At 38.0% G+C, this 18,024-nt stretch overlaps 1 protein-coding gene across 1 annotated transcript in view; it reads left to right on the forward strand.

Annotated features, from left to right (window-relative positions):
* Positions 1 to 4,450: 4,450 nt before the first annotated feature.
* Positions 4,451 to 18,024, forward strand: part of HIF1A (hypoxia inducible factor 1 subunit alpha) — a 41,590-nt gene continuing 28,016 nt past the window's right edge. The window contains exon 1 of the mRNA XM_032344413.1: positions 4,451 to 4,862. Coding sequence (XP_032200304.1) covers positions 4,828 to 4,862 — 35 coding nt within the window. The 5' untranslated portion in view covers positions 4,451 to 4,827. The remainder of the gene's footprint in view (positions 4,863 to 18,024) is intronic.

Raw genomic sequence — 18,024 nt, forward strand, 5'->3', positions numbered from 1 at the left:
TGATAATTCCAAAATCTCTCCATTTCTGAGTCTCATTCTGATGTTTGGTTTAGCCCTTCAGATTGTGTTTTTGCCTTTTAATATGTCTTATAAATTTTTTGTTGAAAGCCAGATATGCTATGTCAGGTCTAAGGAGATTAGGTAGATAGAACTTCACGATGAGGTTTTATGTTTATTTGGCTAAGAGTTAGGTTGCATTATTGTTTGCTGTAGCTGTGGTGTCTGAGGCTAAAATTGCCTCTGTTGTCCTTGTTTTTGTTTCTTGTGTTGTCTTTGGATGTCCCCAAGTGACTCTTTAAATAGGGTCTGAAGTTTGCAGTTCTTTTAGCTGCAATTCCCTACCATTACACAAAAGCCTTACTGATGTGGTAGTATGGTCAGGTGTGGGAGGAAGGAAAGCATTCTATATTCCTCTTATTAGTGCTGTCTTTAGCCTGAGTTGAGTTGAGAGGGGGCGGAAGTGGGTTTTCTCCCCTCATGGTCAGTTAGACTTTGGCAAAATAGTTTCCTTTGAGAGCATATTTTCTTAAGAAGAACGGAGTACTCTGGGGCACCTGGGTGGCTCAGTGGGTTAAAGCCTCTACCTTCAGCTCAGGTCATGATCCCAGGGTCCTGGGATCGAGCCCTGCATCGGGCTGTCTGCTCCGCCGAGAGCCTGCTTCCTCCTCTCTGCCTGCTTGTGATCTCTGTCAAATAAAATTAAAAAAAAAAAAAAAAGAAGAAGAATAGAGTACTCTGGGAGTACTTTTAAAAGTGATTTTTCCCCTCCCCCATGAAGATTTCTTAGATCTTCACAGTGAGAATGTATTTAAGGGCTCCTGAAGGTAAAACTGAGAAAAGTTGTGGGACACCTCTAAGGCTGAGCCATTGAATTTTTAGCTCTTAAGCAGGTCTACACAGAGCCTCCAGCAATTCCACAATTAGAATTTAAAGTATTCCCACTGATATTTGCTCCAACTGTCATGTTGGCTTCAGCTGCTGGCTTCTGCTCCTGGTAAAACCGTGATCTTCCGGTAAGCTGCGATTCACTCTATCCGTCTGTCTCTTCAGTTTTCAGGACAGCAGTTTGCTCAGTGACCTCAATTCTCTGATGGATCTAAGAAGAATTGTTGGTTTTCAGTTTGTTCAGCTTTATTTTCTTATTGTGAGAATGGGAGCTTCCAAGCTCTTTACATGTTGGGCCAGAAACTGAAAATTTTTCAACATTTCTCGGTAAAATTATGCTTAAAGTCTCCCAGAATTATAAAGTGCTAGTGGAAAATTTTCAGGTTATTCTTATTCTCTCAGACAAATATAGGTATTTATTTTGTTTTGATCCTTGAAAGAAAAAACAAAAGATTTTTTAATGTGTTCTCTCTTAAGCACTTTCCTTCCAAATGATCTCCTTCTTTTGGTCTGTTATTGTTCTTAGAATACAAAGGTCGAAGGTGGGGGAGGAAGAACGGGTAATAATAAGACAAGACTCACTAACTGACCACAAGTTCTTCCCATATAGTTTGATACATTCTAAACTATCTGAATCTGACGTGTTTCACTCTTTAAAAGTGTCAATGCTCCATATTATTTAGTAGTAATCCAAATTTCAAGTTTTACCTTGCCTCCTCCTCAGTCACTGCCCAACTTCCTGCTTCGTACTAATGTGGGTTAAGAGTCAAGTCATTTGCAAGTCATCTGTCAGTCTACGTAGAAAGCTCTGCAGAGTATTTTGGGTTCAAATTTGAACACTTACAAAAGGAATAAATAAGACTATTCACTAAGGATTATTTAAATTGTAATAATCCAAATACATTTATTAATAGGTGGTTATAAAGAGAATGATTTAAAATTTTATTCCAAGAAAACTTTGCTTTTTCAAATTCTGTTACTTAACAGGACTGTTTGGATTATGGAATACTATTTGGCTCATTTGTAATTATGTGAAACCAAACTGATTATTACTGCTTTCCATGCTCATATACGTATATGTGTGTATAAACATATATACATACATATTTCTTCACACATACATAAAACAGCATATTCTACATATTTTGGAGGTAAATTTAATGAATGTTCAAAAATATCTTTTGCTGATTAAATTATCCTTCTGCTTGAAACTTTTGAAATGCTCAGATTGTTTCTTCAGTGATTTAGATTGGCTATTACAGAATGCTCTTGGGGTACCTGGATAGCTTAGTTGGTTAAGCATCCGCCTTTGGCTCAAGTCATGATCCTAGGGTCGTGAGATGGAGCCCTGCAGTAGGCGCTCTGCTGAGCAGGGAACGTGATTCTTCCTCTGCCTGCTGCTCCCTCTGCTTGTGGTCTCTTACTCTGGCAAATAAATAAATAAAATCTTTTTTTTTTTTAATGCTCTGTTTTTATATAACGAACATTATACACTTTGACTGTAATCACTGGCTAAAGAGAATTTCTTACAAGTATAATGAGAAAGAAACTGATAGAAGATCTCTGCCATCATGTTTACATACAAGAATAGGAACCCATGGGCAGTTCCAAAGTTGAAAATAGAGAATATATGTGGATTTATATTAATGTAATAGACATTCTTGGATAGTTAAAACTTGCTGAACTGTGGCAGAGGCCCAAGTAATTATTACTAGCAGAGGCACAAATCTGGGGATAATACTAAGAGTAATAATGGAAAAAAACCCCACCTACAATACTAATGCTAACATTTATTAACTGATTACTATGTGCCAGGTATTATTGTACATGCTTTACAATGTATTAGCTTGCTGAGTTATGCCATAATTCTTTGACATAGACATACATGAGTAAACTGAGGCACTGAGAAATTTAAAAACTTGTTAGTAAGTGTCAGAGTCTATATCCAAACTTACTCCTGACTGGCATCACTCACTATGTTTAACATTGAGTTTTCAGGATGTTATCTTAAAAGGTTTGTATTTTCCCAAGTTATCCATTTCAGAATTAAAAAACAAAACATGAGTAAATATTTTTGGTCCTTTCCCCTTTTCAGGCATTTCCAATGGTAATTTTAAAGAAAACGTATCATTCAGCAACGTAAATCTAAAAAACAAAACAAAACAACAACAACAAAAAAACAACTAACATTAAGATCAGTCTTTATACCTTTATGGGTCTACTGACCAGTTAAAATAAGGTGCTTTATGAATCATTGTTAACAGTTTAGTGCTATGTTATATAGACCCTTGTTTTTACACATCAATATAACTGAATCCACTACAGATATCCACAATAATATACAATTCAAAGCAGGATTGTAAATGTCACTAATAAGACAAATGTGAGAAGCAAAATAATCCAGTGTCCAGTGGAGATGAAAGTGCAATGATTCTTTGTTGAACTCAAAATACATTCTTTGTTTAAGACTGACAGTCCTTAAATATGTACTTTCAAATCCAAAAAATGATTAAATTTTACTCAGAGGATTGCAAACTCCAGTTAGCAAGCAGACAATACTGGCCGCCACCACATCAAGTTAACTCCGGCTCAGCAGTCTCCTCCTTGCCCAATTCTGGGTGGTGGGTTTGGAGAATCCTTCCTCTTTTCAGTCTCCACAATGAATTAAAGGTAATGAGTCTCATTTTTTCCCAGTCTAAGATTATTTTTGGCTCTTTTACAAGCAACAAGAAAGTAAAATGAAAACCTACCTAAAGCCATTTTCTTCCTCCTTCCCTGAAATTCTGGTTTATGCTCTTTTATTAAAGCCACTTACCCCTATTGGTAAATGCCAAAATAATTTCAGATTTTTAAAAATTTCCCTGTTACCTTAACTACTTCCCTTGAGAAGTTTACAGCATGAGGGGTTTGTTTGCTTTACATTTTTATTTGCATTTATCCAGTAACCAAACTTCATCACAGAAAAATGTAGTGGGCAAGGACTGTACCCTTGTGTGCTACGGCAAAGAGCGCGGTTGGTGACATGGCCCGTGGTTGGATAATCTGGCAAGAAAAACCCCACTGGAATACATCTAAGCGAAGGGTCGAAAGGGGTTTCTGCCACGACGCGAAAAGTCGGCTTTGTTAAACTGGAACTTAGCAGAGCCGGCGGCAACCCTGCACAACACAGCCATAGAAGAAGAAAAAGAGAGCGGGAGACTTGCTGCACCGGGAGCAGGAAATGTGATGCAGGCTTGAGACCCAAAAAACCCAATCCCTTCTCAGCAGCGCCTCCCAAAGCCAGCCGCTGCTATCCCTAAGAAGGCAGAGCGTCCCCAGACCCACGTTGGCCGCACCCCAGCTCCTTTCTCTTTCCTCCGCAGCTGCACACAGACGAGCACGTGAGCGCGGCAGCGCGACCCAGCTGTGCCTCAGCTGACCGCCTCCTGATTGGCCGAGACAGACGTGGGGTGGGACTGGCCGCCTGCGTCCCTCGCCATTGGCTCTCAGGGAACCCGCCTCCCCTCAGGTGAGGCGGGCTTGCGTGTGCGCGAGCCGGGCTCCGCGGGCGGGCGCGCCCCCGACACCCTCCTCCCCTTATCCCCTGCGCGTGGCCGAGCGCGCCTCCGCCCTTGTCCGCCCCCTGCCGCTGCCTCAGCTCCTCAGTGCACAGAACCGCCTCGTCTGAGGGGACGCGAGAATTGGCCTCGTCGCCGCTTCGGCCAGTGCGTTGGGCCGGGCCTTGACAAGCAGCCGGAGGGGAGGCTCTTCGGAGCCGGACCTGGACCCTTGCGATTGCCTCCTGCTCCTCCTGCCTGCGTTTTACGAGGGGTTTCCCGCCTTGCACCTCCCACCTCTGGACGTGCCTCCCCTTCTCTCCTCGCGTGCGGAGGGAACCAGCGCTTAGGCCGGAGCGAGCCTGGGGGCGGCCGGCCGTGAAGGCTTCGCGGGGACCGATTCGCCATGGAGGGCGCCGGCGGCGCGAACGACAAGAAAAAGTAAGCCCATGTCTTCCGCCGGCCGCGTTCTCCGCCGATGCCCCCGCCCGCCGCCCTGGGCTCGCGGGCCGGCCTCAGCGTTCCGGGGTTGGGGGGGGGGCGCCTTTTTGTTTCTGCCTCTTCTCCCCTCCCCTCTCCCCCAGCCTCGCCGGCCGGGCTCCCCCGCTGCCCACGTCGCCATCTTGTCGTGGGGGGTGGGAGACGCGTCGAAAGTGCTTTCGGGGGCCGGGAGCCGAGCCCGGCTAGCCCTCGCCTCCCGGCCGCCTGGGCCTCGCACCGCCCTCCTGCCCGCCGTGAAAACCCGGCCTGCCCTCAACCTCCATCCGGGTGGACTTCCCCTAGCCCGAAAACCCCGGGAAGAGAAACGAGCCGCAGCTCGGTCGCCGCCGTTTGCACCCGAGCTTCCGCTCCTTCCCGCCCCCATTCTCTCCGGTTCCCTGGCAAATTCGGCCCCGGGGAGGACCCTGCGCGCCGGTCCTGGCTTCCCTGTGGGCTCGGGGCCCTGGGTTTCCCACCGAAGGGCTCGCGTGGTCGGATGCGATCTGGCCGTGCGGTTGTCTAGCCGCGGCGGGGGTCTTTGCCTTTGTGCATTAGGGATTTGTCTCGGTGGCTTGCAGATGCTAACTTTAGTTTGCACGTGCAGGTTTTGTTTTGTTTTGCTTTGTTTTAATCGCCTTGAAAAACTCGTCTAGACTGAGAGAGTAACGGAAATTTGGAGAAATCGTCACATTTTAAAGAGAACGTCAGAATTGGGTACTTGTATTTATATCAGCTGTCAAGAGAGCCCAGACGTTATAAATTAATATGTGCCTCATTCATTCTTAAAAGTATCTTAGTAAAAATATAGGGGCCGGCAGAATTTAGGCAAACAATATTAATGAAATGGGGGGGGGGAAGGATGTGATCGCAGCAAATGAAATGTAACTTCAGCATTTTTAGAACTATTTTATTTTCATGAAATTAAAGTATATTAAAGGAAAACCTTCTGGATTTATCCGACGAAAATAATCATTCTGCTAGAACTTATTGCAAGTTTTTAAAACCCCTTCAAGTTTGAGTCTAGGTGGTACATTATAGGATTAAGAATTGTAAGTGGAACCAATGGAATTAAGAGTATTCCACCTCCCCACCCCCATACACACAATTTGTACATTTTGGGTATTTTAACCTTTGTGGAAATCATTTTCAGGAATTGGAGATTTATAAGAGTTGTGGTTAGTAGAAGCTTTACTCCTTAAAATCCTTCTACTCTTCTGGGAGAGATTAACTTTCCTAATCAGTATCAGCAGAAGATAAACTTGGTGGTGGTGTTGCTGTTTTGTAGATACCATTTTGGTTTTTATTTAGTGGAATGATAAATTCTCAGTTTGTGTACACCGGAGAAAGCTCTTATAAAATTCAAAAAGTGAGTAGACAGGTCTAGACTTAAGTCCAAGAGTTGACAGGAATTAATTGCAATAATGTTGCAGAAGTGATTACAGTGCTTTTGATGAAATGATGAGGCTGCTAGATTATAAACCTAAAGCAGATTACCTCTGTGTAGTGCCAATTTTCAGTCCTTATTATATGCTGAATCATATTAATATTGTGCATCAAGTTATGCACCAGTCCCTTTTTATATGTAATATTGTACTCATTTTTCCTTTGCAGTTCATCATTTGGGATATCACAAGCAGCTTTAATATAAATGAATTGGTTACTGTGCATCACTCCCAATTCTAAATCAATTCTTAGATTTTTGCTCAGTCCCATCTGTTATTTTCAAAAATATTCTCATTTGAAAATTCAGCAAACTTGGGTCAGATTGAGTCATGTTTCTTAATACAGAGGTTCTTATAACTTGGAAGTTAAACAGTAAGTGGCTACTCAACTTTTAGATGTTATTTGTTAAAGTTTTTTTTTTATCACTTTGTGGTTTTTACCATTTTCTGACTAATTTTAAAACTTTTTGGAAAGGTAACTGAGAGATTATGGGAAAAGGTATTTTCTTCTTACAGTTTTTCCACTTTAAATGTGCTCTTGAGCCCAGGTTGGGGAGGCGAACTTGTTTTCTTGAAAGAAGGTCTAGGAAAATCAAAAACTGAAGCGTTGGAAGAAATCAGAACAGAGGATGGGTATGGTTATAATGGGTTTAACAGGGAATGTCATGTTGATGCCTTAGCAGTAGGTAGGGACTGGACTTAATAGCACCTTAATAGCAATTTTTTAGATCTCAAAGGGAAGGTTAAGTGGTTTATTGTTCTCTTCCAGGTTTCAGGCCAAACTCTTTCAGTATCCAAAACTAGTTATTGGATCATTAAAATCTCTGAGAATGGACATTTCTTAACTTCTTTAACTTTTGGTCATTAAAAGTCAAGAAGCTCTCTATTAGTAAGCTCTCTTCTTGTTATAATTTTACTTTGATTTTCTTTTTTGAAAAAGAACATGCCTGGTACTTGAGAACATAGGATCTGGACCTAGACACCTCTTAATTAGAACTAAGAGTTCAGTTTTTTCACTTGTTAACTTTGTGAGCTTAGGCAAGTTACTGAATGGTTCTGAGCCTATTTCTTCCTTTTCAAATGATGACAATAATAGCAACTATCTCAGAGGTTATTGTGAAGATTAAATGAGATAATGTTCAGTGTCTGTCTGGTTTGGGAATCTTGGTAACACTATAATTGAAAATAGTTGTTACCTATTGTTCTAGTTTGAACTTACACAACATTTAAACACACTTTTTTTTTTTGCAGGTGTTTCCAGATATTTCTTGTGTTAGTTCTCCTCCCCACCTTCATGCATCTTTTCTAAGTCTCCTAAAAATGAAAAGACTAACACTGAATTTAGATTTAAAGAGAAGGGAGGGTTCCTTCCCATCTAAAACAGTACACCCTGGGTTATGTTGGCATCTAGCACCAATTATTCTTTTTTTTTTTAAATTGATTTATTTATTTTCAGAAAAACAGTATTCATTATTTTTTCACCACACCCAGTGCTCCATGCAATCCGTGCCCTCTATAATACCCCCCCACCTGGTACCCCAACCTCCCACCCCCCACCCCCCCCACCACTTCAAACCCCTCAGATTGTTTTTCAGAGTCCATAGTCTCTCATGATTCACCAATTATTCTTGAGTATTTGTTCTCTATCCCCTTCTTCACAATTTTGTATACCCCTCCTTCCTCCACAAATAGGCCACTTGAATTTACTCTGGATTTCAGAGACTGGAGTCATAAATACATACACTACTCTTTCAGCAAGATATGTGCAAGACACTATAGTGTTGGGGTGGCAGTAACTTAAAACATTTTTTGTCTCAACACCACAGTTTAGAGTAGACAATTTTATATTTATCTTTGCTAAACATGAGTTAACAAAATACTCCCAGTAAAGAATGTGAGCCTGCGTGATAGAAAAACTTTCGAATTTCTCCAGTTAAAACTATTGGCTTCTCTCTCTCAAGGCAAGGCTTCACACTCTATATTAGTCTAATTTTGGAGGCTTGATTTGTATGAAGTCTATGTTTGTACATTCTTTTACTTGTGCTATGGTAGTTCATATCAGTGGTCCACTACAAAGCATTTTGTGCAGTTTGGGGAATGTTCAATCTTTCTACCTGCTGATTTCCATTATCTTTGTATGGGCTCAAAGTTAAGATTTTGTGGTTCTATTCTATTATTGTATGTCAAGAATGTGTGTAGGAGGCTGAGGGAGATTAGTCTCTATTGATGTTTTCTGAAGAACCCATAACAGTTTATTATGTTTGGTGGTAAAAAAAACTATTACCATATGTGGATATTAAAGATTTGGTTAGATTACTGTGTTTATTCATAAATGTGTCCTCTTAAAATACAATTTCTAGGGGCGCCTGGGTGGCTCAGTGGGTTAAGCCGCTGCCTTCGGCTCAGGTCATGATCTCAGGGTCCTGGGATCGAGCCCCGCATCGGGCTCTCTGCTCAGCAGGGAGCCTGCTTCCCTCTCTCTCTCTCTCTCTGCCTGCCTCTCCATCTACTTGTGATTTCTCTCTGTAAAATAAATAAATAAAATCTTTAAAAAAAAATAAAATAAAATACAATTTCTATAATTTAGACACTTAACCTAAGATTGTTAACATAAGTGTTTCTAAAGTGGGAAAAAATAATATGTGTTGTGGATTTGTTCTCTATTAAGAAATTGATTTTAATTCATAAGAATATTCTTTTTTTATCTTTTTTTTTAATGGTGGAACTAACTATCTGGTTGGTGGATTTTAACCCACTTTCTGCTACTTGCAGTATATGTGTTGTGTATGTTTTCTGCTTAACTATAGAACTAGAAAAAAAAATTGAAGCTAAGATAAGTCAATCATGTTGCTCAGTATTTTGGGTAAGAGTTTGGCAAGAATTTTTGAAATAACTAGATCTTGGAATTTTAAAAATAATTTGATCCCTATCTATTTTTTGGAGCATCAGGAATTAATTATTTGGGGGGCATCTGGGTAGCCCAGTCCGTTAAGCATCTGACTCTTGATTTCAGCTCATTTTATGAACTCAGGGTCCTGAGATCCAGCCCATCACCCCTCCACTGGTAGGGAGTCTGCTGAGATTCTCTCCCTCTTCCTCTGCTCCTCCCCCTGTATCCTCTCTCTTTAAAATAAATATAATCTTTTTTAAAAAGGGAATTAACTATTTTGTATGTGTATGGAGTTTTATATTAAAATTCATGTTTTTTGAAATAAAAAAAAAACTATCAAACCCATATCATTTGCAAGACATGACCCTTTCAGAAAAATATAAGACATAAAATCTAAATTTATAAAAAGAAAATTTAAGTGATTTCCTCATGACTTATTTTTCCATAGCTTTTGAAGTACTGTGAGGTTTTTAATTGTGGTTAAAAATATATATATATAATGTAAATATTATATAATGTAAAATTTCCATCTTAAACATTCCTAGGTGTACACTTCAAGAGTGTTAAGTATATTCACATTCTGTAACCAGAATTTTTTTTACCTTGTAAAACTGAAATTGTAACCATTTAAACAGGTCTCCCAGTTTCCCCCTCCTAGTTCCTGACAGCCATCATTCTACTATAAATTTGATTAGTAAATACCTTATATATATGTGGAATCATGCAGTTTTTTGTCTTTTTGTGGCTGGTTTATTTCACTTAACATAATGTCTTTAAGATTCCCCCATGTTGTAGGTATGTGTGAAAATTTCCTTCTTTTTTAAGGCTAATATTTGCCACATTTTATTCATCCATCTTTCTGTGGACACTTAGGTTGCGTCCACCTGTTGGCTATTGTGAATACTGCTGCTGTGAACACAGATGTACAAATATCTCTTAAAGATTTTGTTTTCAATCTTTTGGATATATCCCCAGAAGTATGTTGCTGCATCATATGGTAACACTATTTTTGATTTTTTTGAGGAACTCACATACTGTTTTACATAGTGACTGCACCATTTTACATTTGTACCAGTAGTGCACAGGGGTTCCTATTACTCCATATTCTCCCCAACATTTGTTATCTTATGTTTTTATGATAATGGACATGGTGAGGAGATTGTGTTTTTAAGGGTTTGTTTGTGTGTAATAACCAGCTTAAAAGTTAACAACAGAGAACAGTTGTCAGGGAAGCTTTATGAGAAGTGAGTTAAGCTCCTCTAAAATGAGAATTAAGTTTTTCTAGGGACTTAGAAAGATTTAATCTGCCAGTGTGTTTTCAGAAAAATACTTGATTAAAAAGGTCTATAACTGTTTTTTGTTGATAAAGTCCCATTTAGTTGGTAACTTATTTTAAAAGATTTTAAAAAAATAATTGAAATGACTTATTTTCATTTAAAAAAAAAAAAAAGGTCCAAACTTCCTGGAAGTTTAGAACAGTTAGTTCTAACTTGGGAGTTTGTAAGTGTATTGGGATTCTTTTTATTGCAGTGATGAAACACAGCTCAAGCTAGTTTAAGGGGAAAGCCAGTTATTGGCTTACACAGTCTAGTTTTGGTTGTAGGACAGTTAAATCCAGAGTCTCAAGTGGTGTCCTCACAGTGTTAATTCCTGACTTTCTCTTGAATATGACTTTGCCTATATGCCTTTGTTCTACTTGCATGTTGGCCTCTTTCAGCCACTGACAGGGTATCTGTATGGTATGAAAGATGGCACCTAGCATTCCCATGCCTGCATTCATACAGTTTGTATTTTATTTTATTTTTTTTTAAGATTTTTTTTTTTTTTTTTTTTGGACAGAGATGACAAGCAGGCAGAGAGGGTGGGGGAAGCGGGCTCCCTGCCAAGCAGAGAGCCCTAAACGGGGCTCCATCCCAGGACCCTGGGATCATGACCCAAGCTGAAGGCAGAGGCCTTAACCCACTTGAGCCACCCAGGTGCCCCACAGTTTGTATTTTAAAAAGAGAAAAGAAAACTCCCTCTCCTTTCTAGTATCCATGTATCAGCCTTTTGGATGAAGGCCGATTTGCCTTGCTTGGACTATCCATTTTTAACTGTGTCAGTGGGGTTCCCTGATTACATGAGTCAAATGTCATATTGTAGTATTTGATTGCCTTGGTGTAGATTATTAATTATCTCCTTATCTAGGACTTTTGATCATTGCTGGTATTGTAATGAATGGGCTATAGGTTTTTGTTGAAAATCATCTGAATTCATGTTCTAGTTTTTTTTTTTTTACCAATCATAACTGTTCTGCAACTATTCTTGCTGTGCCTTTGGGAAAGCTGAGAGTCTCTTCTCAGCTTTTAGGGTTAGGGTTTTCATTTCTTTTCCTTAGGAAAAGATAGGAATGACTAATAGCTAAGAACTTGGGCTTTCGAGGTTGGTTGCTTGCTTTACCACATATAGCTATGTGATCTTGTACAAGTTGCATTACCTCTCTAGGTCTTAACTTTCCTCATCTATAAATTAGGATGATAATATTTACCTTATAGGGTTGTTGTGAGGATAAAAGAGATATTAACCCTTGTGAAACAGAGTTCAGACCACAAAGTAGGGACTAAATAAACTAGAAACTATCGTTAGATTCATTTTTATAATAATTACTAAGTTTCAGAAGAGTCACTCTCTTGAAGTCTCAAATTACTGAGAATCACTCTAGCCTTCTTTGGGACAGTCTGACAAAGGATGATGTCCTTTGGGCCACACCATCAGTGAACCTATTTAAGAGGGGTAAGAATATTAGTGGTGCTTCTCCTCTACATCAGTTTGGGGGTTTTTTGTTGTTTGTTTTGTTTTGTTTTGTTTTGTTTTAATGAATGTCTGGCCTTTTACAGATTAAATGAAGATGCTTTTTTTTGTATACACATGCTATTTAAAATATCATTTTCCATAGTGATAATGGTAAAGGAGAAAGGCTCTTTATTTGGCTGTTGGAGATGGCAAATTAAGAAAGCCTACTTTTCCATGCTCTTTTGGCGTCAGGAATGCATTAAGTGTCTTTTAACCTGTTTGCAGAAGAGAGTTGGAATTCCCTTGCCTTCGCAGATAACATGGCTAAAATGTTTAAATGGGTTGTATGTCAGACCAGTAATTAAAGCCTTCACCGTGAATGGAGGAAGGGGTATTTTTCTTGGGTAATGTGAATGAGTTCATTTATTTTAATGGTTCCAAAATTTTTTTCATCCCAAGACTCTAGCATCTAACCACTATGGCTTGTAACAGATTAACATATATTCATTTATTCAAAGGATATTTGTGCATGTAATTTGTCAGGCAGATCATTGAATTCTGATGGCTCAGGCCACATTTGAGTTTTTGGTGTTAACTGATAACATATATTATGTATTATATCTTTCATTTTTAAGTAATTTCAAGTTTGGGATTCTTGAAAATTACAGACTTTAGTATTTAAGTTTTGTTATTAATATCAGTTATCACAGCAGTATCCTCTAAATTGTGTTTACTAAGTTAGTGTCTGCTTTGAGAAATTTTTTAGACACAAAAGCACTCTTACAAAATAGTCTATTCATTTTTGGCAACTTGAAATGTTAGAAAGTTTTTTATTCTTGTATTTCTTAACACTCACTAATGTTTAAATCTCTTTTGAAGCAAAGTAATCCCTGTGAAGCTTTGAGATGTACCCACCAACCTTATTCTGAGTGTACACATTAAAAAATGTAACTGTTCCTTTTTGTGATTATTTGGTACCAAATTTGATTATAAACAAATGTAACTTCAAACACAGAAGGCTTGTAGGAAAAATATAGACCTATGTAGAGATCATTTAGATGATCCAGAATATGCCTTTTTCCTTTTCCTTACATTGCCATCAGAATGAGAATACAGTTTAAAAATTCTTAAAGTTCACCTTTAACACTGCTTTAATTCTACTGATGAAAACCCTTGCCATCTTTTAACTCCCATGTGTTACTCTCTGCAGTTGAATAAATTACCTAACTTGCCTTCCATGTGACATCCCTTTCAAATACAAGAAGGTAGTTAGTTATTTTCCTAAGTAAAAACATTCCCAAATTCCTCTAATATTTTGATTTAAATATTATTGAGCATCTGCTTTGTGGCAGGGCATAGGCTGTATTAAATATGGGGGCTTCAGTCTCAGGTGGAATCTGAGACCTGCCACTTATTAATAGGTTACTCGTTCCTTTTTTTTTTTTTTTTTTTTAAAGATTTTATTTATTTATTTGACAGATCACAAGTAGGCAGAGAGGCAGACAGAGAGAGAGAGAGAGGATGAAGCAGACTCCCCACTGAGCAGAGAGCCCAATGCGGGGCTCGATCCCAGGACCCTGGGATCATGACCTGAGCCAAAGGTAGAGGCTTTAACCCACTGAGCCACCCAGGCGCCCCTCATTCCCTTTTTATATACAAGGAAATAGGGATCAGAGAGTTAGTTGGGAGAATTTATTGGCTAACATTGGATAGGATGGATTAGCGTAGGTGAAGGACCAAGACATTTGCTTAGGAGAGCTCATTTGTTGTTTCCAGAATCTTCATTATGGTCAGGATTTAGAACTAAATAGGAGAAATCTTCAGCGTGTGATTTCTATGTGTATACCTTTATTCTAATGCATGTGAATTTTTTCAATTGTGTAAATACTTATTATAACTTACCTATCTCCTGTTATATTTAAGGAAATAATTAAGAACATGTTCTTCTGCATACACACATCCACAAACTCATATAGTGTCACTGACCTTTAAGTTCCAGTTTCAGTTCTATTACTCTTGAAAAGCATGAAATCAGGAAAACAAAAGCATTTACAAGCTGAGAGGGCAAAGGGAGAAGAGTGATAGAGTAGGTGATGTGGGGTAAAGCCACTAACACACAGCTGTTATTTGTGAACAGTTATATTCAACCCCTTTTATGTTTATGGCATTTGTAAAGAGATTTAAAGATAATTCTTAAAAATTTTTCAAAGAGTTGAAAAAAATCATTCTGTAGTTACTACATTTTTCATTTGGTCATCCTTGAAGCCTAATTATGCTCTTCTGTTATATTAAGCACAGACTTTATTACTTGCTTGTCATTAAATTGTACCTCTAGCTTCTCATTTCCAGCAATCATTCTATACAGTATCACCCAACTACTCGGTGCAGTATTCTACCTGAAAAACATAATTGTCATAGTATGTGTATGTAGTTGCAGCTAAAAATAAATTTTTCTTATTTTTCAGAATTCGCTGGCTAACCTATTTAATCTCTGCTATAAGACATTCTAATGGTTTTCAAACTTCCGTGGCTTAAAAATCATCTGGGTGTTTAGTTAATAAAAGGATTTCCAGGTACCCACCCCCAGAGATTCTGATCTGGTAATTTTGAGGTGAGACTCAGGAATTTGTAGATTTACTGTTTCTCGGTCTTTTGGCTAAGATCAACTCTAAGAATTTGTAAACTTCACAAGTACCCATAGGTGAAGTACAAACCTTGAATAGCTGAGAGTGCTAATCAGAATCATCTGGGAGATTGTTTTTTAAAGAGACATGCCAGGTCTACAATTTGAGTTTCTAGGGTTAGGATTTAGGCACAGATATCTAGGAAAAAAGTTCCACTGGTGATTGTGATGTATACCACAGGTCAACCCATGCCTAATCTAGTCAAAGTTCTTAGTGTATTTTGTAGTTTTTGCATTCCTAAGTATGTGGCAGTGTTAATTTCTAAGAGGTTGGATATATGTAAAAGCATTTGGGCAGATTTTTTTTAGAGAAAGTATTTAACCATTTTGGGGTGTTGAACAATTTTTTACTCTGAATATTTTTGAAAGACACATGAAGTATTTTCTTAGAGTAGAGGGGCTCAAAGTGTTCTCCAGACTGGCATCATTGGTACTTACCTGTTAACTTATGGAGGAGATTCTGAGGCCCCATCGTGCCCTCCCGAATCAGAAACTCTGGGTAAGGCCCAGAATCTGTGTTTGTAGAATCCCTCCAGGTGACTGTGATACAAGCTAAAATTAGAGAACCTCCGTCTTAGAGTAACAATTTCACATACACATTTTTGGTATTATTTATCTCCTACTTTATATATATTAGGGGATCAGAGATTTTTTTTGAGAGGCTCAATACCAATTCTGAACCAGGAGAGAGTTTATTTAAATCACTATCTAGGAGTAATCTAAAAACAAAAGCATATTCTTTTTACAGACAGAATTTTTTTTTTTAAGGTTTTATTTATTTATTTGACAGAGAGAGATCACAAGTAGGCATAGAGGCAGGCAGAGAGAGAGAGAGGAGGAAGCAGGCTCCCTGCTGAGCAGAGAGCCCAATGCGGGACTCCATCCCAGGACCCTGAGATCATGACCTGAGCCAAAGACAGCGGCTTAACCCACTGAGCCACCCAGGCGCCCCAGACAGAATTTTAATACACAATATTGTCAACAAATGTAAATCTGTTAATTAATAAATTGATTTAATGTATAAGTACAACATTTTCACATTGATGCTACCTCAGATGTGGTATACATTTTATTTTCAGACTCTACCCTGAATTTAAAACAGTGATTCTTTCTTGTTTATTTTACTATAGCATTAGAAAATTGAATATTTAGGCATTTTTGTGAGATTATTGGAAGGGAACTAACCCATCTTTTCTCTAATTGTGGATATTTTTATAAGATATTACCAAGCTAGTAAGGTAATAAACACCTAAACCAAGAAATTTAAGTTGCTTTCAAAAATAAAATAAGTACATATATTCTGAATATTTTCTTTAGAAACCATTTCACTTAATTTTGGAATTTCAAGTTAACCATGAAATTAAATTTTCAAAAGCCACTAATTAGAATAAGAAACTTAAAATACTGAATTATACTGCTTACTTGGTCTCTACTTTCCACTTCCTGGAAAGAAATAGGATTGTTCCTGCTTCATTCCCCAAATGAAGAAAACATTTAACTCATTTCTAGTTAATCTTTCTGTAAAACAAGTTTAAAAGTAAGATGACTACTTCTTTCGGATTTTTCTGACAAATGCAGGTGCATTAAAATAGTGTCAGTTCACTGATGAATTTTTCTCAAAGTATAAAATATTCTGTGATCCTGTTATCTTGAAACTGCTACTAATATTTGTAAACTTTGCAAACTATATATCGTTGAATCTTTCTGGTTTTATCTATGCACTTAAAACTTACATATCCATATGTATATGTGTACTTATATACACATTTATTTACATATGTACACATGCCTTACAGAAATGGATTCATACTCAAATTTTGTTGTATAACCTGTTTTCACATAATGCTATATTGTAACTTCTTCTATAAGCACAGATTAATTTTTGTAGATTTTTGCCTTGTCTCTTAATTTTGACTCTTTGATTTTATGGAAAGATGATCCCTAGAGCTAATGTACTGTCAGTTATAGATTGACCCTAGTAACTACTATCAAGTAAAGACAAGAAATATAAAGATACATTTGTCCTAGAATATAAGCTCCATGGGAATAATAACATGGTCTATTTTGCTTATTGCCCTATGCTGAGAACAGTATCTGGCTCCTTGGAGATGACTAAGAAATACTTGTTGAATTAATGAATGAAGTTCTCTCACATAAATATCCTAAAAGTTCACTTTTAAGTTTATTGATCAGAAGACATTTTCCTGGAGAAAAACTATAAATAGCTAGCTATCCTGAAAATGTAATTTATACTTAATTTGAAATTTCAAATTTTGCTGTTTTTTCCATTAAGTAGGAACACATTTTTTTATTAAACATAATCTGTTTGAACTATTCTGGTTTTGCAGCAATTACCAAGTAGAAAATAGAACAACAAATCCTATTAATCATAAGAATACTCTAAATAATACATATACTTGTCTAAGGGTAACCTCCCCTTGAAAAAAGCCAATAGGATTAGAAATCAGGGGCGCCTGGGTGGCTCAGTGGGTTAAGCCTCTGCCTTCTGCTGAGGTCATGGTCCCAGGGTCTGGGATGGAGCCCCACATTGGGCTCTACGCTCAGCAGGGAGCCTGCTTCCTCCTCTCTCTCTGCCCACTTGGGATCTCTGTCTGTCAAATAAAAAAAGAAAATCTTTAAAAAAAAAAATCAACATAATGAAGACTTTCATGTCTTAGGATGAAAATTACGATACCTTCTTGAAAAAGATTGTAGAAAAGAGATTCAATCTTCTGTTTACAACTGGGCTAGGAGGACATAATTATAAAGGTATTGATTTAATTGGTTAATAGCATTAACTACAGCTCATGCATTTTCCTGTCCACATTAGCTTAGGACAAAACAGTAAAAAACATTATAGATCAGAGTGATAAGGGAAAATAATCTTAAAAGCTTTCACTTCTTTCAATAAATTGGTATTCTTGTTCTTTTTGCTTTCTCCCTGTGCCTCCAAATCTCTTCTTTGGCAAAATCATCTGCTCTCTTTGGTGATAGTATTGGTGCCATTCACTGTTGTGGTGCTTGGTGATTTTTTTTTTTTTTTTTTAAATCAGTAGCCTTTTTCTAACGTATCTAGTATGCTTACAAGATGCTTACCAAATGCTTCATTACATTTGAAAGTGCATATCCAGGTAATCACAGTAAATCCAAACAGTATGCCTTGTTTATGATACTCATATTATTATGCTGTTCAATTATGATCATAGTCTGTACTATAACAGGAATATTGATGAAGCACAGATTCAGGGATCCTAAAAAAATGTTGAAGGGGCGGTCAGCCTTCCATGGGCTTAAGTCAAAAGTCAAATGGAAGATTAGGGCCAAATACTAAAGCCA

Source organism: Mustela erminea, chromosome 5, assembly GCF_009829155.1.
Source record: "Mustela erminea isolate mMusErm1 chromosome 5, mMusErm1.Pri, whole genome shotgun sequence".
Classification (NCBI taxonomy): Eukaryota; Metazoa; Chordata; class Mammalia; order Carnivora; family Mustelidae; genus Mustela; species Mustela erminea.